The sequence below is a fragment of the Cryptotermes secundus genome, unplaced genomic scaffold, assembly GCF_002891405.2.
Source record: "Cryptotermes secundus unplaced genomic scaffold, Csec_1.0 scaffold75, whole genome shotgun sequence".
In the NCBI taxonomy this organism is placed as follows: domain Eukaryota; kingdom Metazoa; phylum Arthropoda; class Insecta; order Blattodea; family Kalotermitidae; genus Cryptotermes; species Cryptotermes secundus.
This window is the reverse complement of record NW_019737390.1, coordinates 516,724-520,385: the sequence shown is the minus strand read 5'-3', so window position 1 is coordinate 520,385 and position 3,662 is coordinate 516,724. Positions and strand designations below refer to the sequence as shown.

At 39.5% G+C, this 3,662-nt stretch overlaps 1 protein-coding gene across 1 annotated transcript in view; it reads right to left on the bottom strand.

Annotated features, from left to right (window-relative positions):
• Positions 1–2,551, bottom strand: part of LOC111870241 (elongation of very long chain fatty acids protein 1) — a 22,388-nt gene extending 19,837 nt beyond the window's left edge. The window contains exon 1 of the mRNA XM_023862352.2: positions 2,354–2,551. Coding sequence (XP_023718120.1) covers positions 2,354–2,372 — 19 coding nt within the window. The 5' untranslated portion in view covers positions 2,373–2,551. The remainder of the gene's footprint in view (positions 1–2,353) is intronic.
• Positions 2,552–3,662: the final 1,111 nt, after the last annotated feature.

Here is a 3,662-nt window from a genome sequence, read left to right as displayed (position 1 = left end):
GAGCTACGAATATATATATATATATATATATATATACGCACATTATATGGTTAACAGCAGCTTCATGAGTATAACCATGATTTTTACAGAAGCTGCAAGAATAAGCGATTCTTATATTAAATACATCTATCGTCAAATTAAATGTACAATTTTCATCCTGAGCTCATAATTCGTGCGAAAGTGATGAACTTTTCGTAAGTGTATTTCGTTCATATGCCATTGATCTGTCATTCGCTTCAGAAGGATCGCAAAAATTATATTCTGCAGGCTAATATGGTACCCAAAATTCGTAACACTGATCCTTGTAGTTCACGTGCAGTTAGTCTGCCGCGCCATAGCTCAAGCGGTTAGTTGCTGGCTTCCCACCGCGGCGGTCCGTTTTCGATTCCGGGTCTGGTCAAGTGGGATTTGTGGTGGACAAAGTGGCGCTGGGGCAGATTTTCACCGAGTACTTCGTTTTCCCCTGCCAATCTTCATTCCACCAATTGCTCCGCAATCACCCTCACCTATCATCTGGGGCTGGTACAATAGGCCAGAAGTGGCCGCAGGACAAGGGATTTAGTCCCACTTCACTAGCAATAAAAAATAGTCTGTAGGCAGAATTTTATCAAACAACAAAATACTGGAAATCCATAATAATTCATGATATCGAATTGTGGCAGAATCTGTGAAACGGGTTAAAACATAATGGAAAAGTAGATTTAAATCTTTATGCAAATTTGGATTCATAATACACAAATGTGTCTTCAAATTGAAATGACTGACTGATATTATCCAAGCTACTTCCATGCCTGAACGTGAATAGCGGTTTATGATATAGTCCTGAGTGAAAAATGTTAATTTATGATCTTATGTAATGTAGACTTTGTAATAAGTTAATACAGTAGAAATAAAACTCTCCGAGCAGTGATACGCATAAAACTCTCGTATCGAGTATCGCCAACATTCATGTAGAATATGGCTAGAATTTTATTAAACTCATTTGATGCTACAATTAATATGTTGCTGGACATTATCCATCATCTTGTCTGTTCTAAAAAAACCGTATAGTTTCTATTAAAAAACACAACGTTTCGGGAACTGGAATCTGTCCCCGTCTTCAGGTAAAACCTACTCAGTTGGGTCCAATAGACAGAGCTAGCCCCTATCTCCGGACAACTATGCCAGTTTCAGAAGGGGTTATAAAACAAGCACAACATAATCCATCTGTGAGAGCTAAGAGATATTGAAGCTATCATAATTTGAGGCTTAACACCAGAAAAATATCTAGAATGAAATCATACCGGGAGAGAAGCAATACTCCTTGTGGTACACAAGCACAACATAATCATCTGTGAGAGCTAAGAAATATTGAAGCTATCATAATTTGAGGCTTACCACCAGAGAAATATCTAGAATGAAATCATACCGGGAGAGAAGCAATGCTTCTCTCCCGGTATGTGCTTGTTTTATAACCCCTTCTGAAACTGGCATAGTTGTCCGGAGATAGGGGATAGCTGTGTCTATTGGACACAACTGAGTAGGTTTTACCTGAAGACGGGGACAGATTCCAGTTCCCGAAATGTTGTGTTTTTTAATAGAAACTAGACGGTTTTTTTTAGAACAGACAAGATGATGGATAATGTCCAGCAACATATTAATTGTAACAATTTACCATCATCACAAACTTTTAGATCTCATTTGATGCTATTGAAAAATTCATTTATGACCTTACATAAAGTACTCGAAAGTGCCCGGCAACTTTTATCGGGAGCGTACAAGGCGGAATATTAAAACAAATTTATTCAGCGGTTTAGCTGCTAATATGGCGTCACAGGAAGACGAACAGATGGGCAGATAGAGACAGACATGTCCTCCAAATAAGATTTCGTATACTTTGTGAAAGGTGCATAGTAACGGACTGGCTGTCATTTGCCTGTACTTCAACTAATTTTGGTTTCAATATTGTCTTGCGCTACATTGCTTCTGGAAACATCATCTCAAGAAGCATATCAACCTGTTAATGAATTCCAGTTCATGTTTTACGCCTTTCTTGTTATTGTAGGGTTGTATTCTTTGAAGTAGCTACCGTCCTGATAGGAAACCTTGGTGTCAACATTGTTAATACTAAAGCCTACCACTGGACACGATTCTGAGCCAGATTCATCCACTTCCCAACCTCATAATTTATCTACATATAGGTGGCATTTCAGTTTTCCAACTGGTCTTAATATTTCTTCATAATTGTACACATATTAACTTCTCCTTCCTCCACCATTCCAGCTCTATGTCTAGACAAATGGGCCGTTTCTTTCTCTCACTAGCTTAACAATACTGAGCAAGCGAAACTGTATGATTCTTACTGTTTACTTACGTGGTTTACTCTTCGACATTGAAGAATATTATTCCGAAACGTCGGTTACCAGGCCTTACTTCCCAGGATTTAGCGCTCTTTAATATGGTTGCGCTTATTGCTAAATCCCACCGTTATAGACTGACATACTGTTGATCTCGGCGCCGCTCCACACCTGGCATCGTGTGGCAGTGACGCTACTCGGTTCGCCGTGTGCCATACACTGGAGGAGGCGGAATGGCAGAGTTACTTATGTAGCAAGGGACCGTTATGGAGGGAAGAAGGAAACACACTGGCCTCATGTTGTTTCACTAAATGTGCATAAAGAATTGGCTTGACGGTCACACGCTATTGAGGTTCTGTTCTCAAACGCGCATCAAAGTCTCCGGGGTGGGGGTTCACATAACAGAGACCCTACTCTTCTTCTCTGATCGTTAATCATCTTGTCCTATATCTTACCTCGCTTTATTACAACTGTGTACCTCCTCCTTCCATCCGCTTCTAACCTTGTTACTCAAATTTCTCATGCAAAGTGTGCATGTTATTCAGCTACTTAAACTTGTTTTTCTATGTCAGAATTTCCTTAATTTCCTTTATCATCAGCTCCAGCATAACTACTTTTAGCTTACTTCTGTCTCAGTCTCATTATTTGCCCTACTGATTTCATGATTACTTATACGAAGCGAAATCATATTGTAATTTTATGAGATTGCATCCTGTTTGTGTTCATGTTGGACCTGAGCTTCTCACAGCGGTGACTATGAATAATTATATCTTCTGCTTTTTCGGCACCAAAATGCGGGGCAAAATCATGACATAACGACAGGAAACAGATGTTTTCAAAATGTGTACAGTTCAAATATTTGGGAACAACGATAACAAATCAAAACCTGATTCAGGAAAAATTAAGAGGAGACTGAATTCGGGTAATGCTTGCTACCATTCAGTCCAGAAACTTTTGTCGTCTCGTCTACTGTCCAAAAACATAAAAATTAGAATACGCAAAACTATAATTTTGTCCGTGGTTCTGTATGGGTGAGAAATTTTGTTTCTGACATTAAGGGAGGAATATAGACTGAGGGTGTTTGAGAACAGGGTGTTGAGGAGAATATTTGAACTGAAGAGGGATAAAGTGACAGGAGGTTGGAGAAAACGGCATAATGAGAAGCTTCGTAACTTGTACTCTTCTCCAAGTATAATTAGAGTGATCAAGTCAAGGATTATGAGGGAGGCAGGGCATGTAGCACGAATGGGGGAGATGAGGAATGCATATAGGATATTGATGGGAAAGCTAGAAAGAAGGAGACCACTGGGAAGACCAAGACGTAGG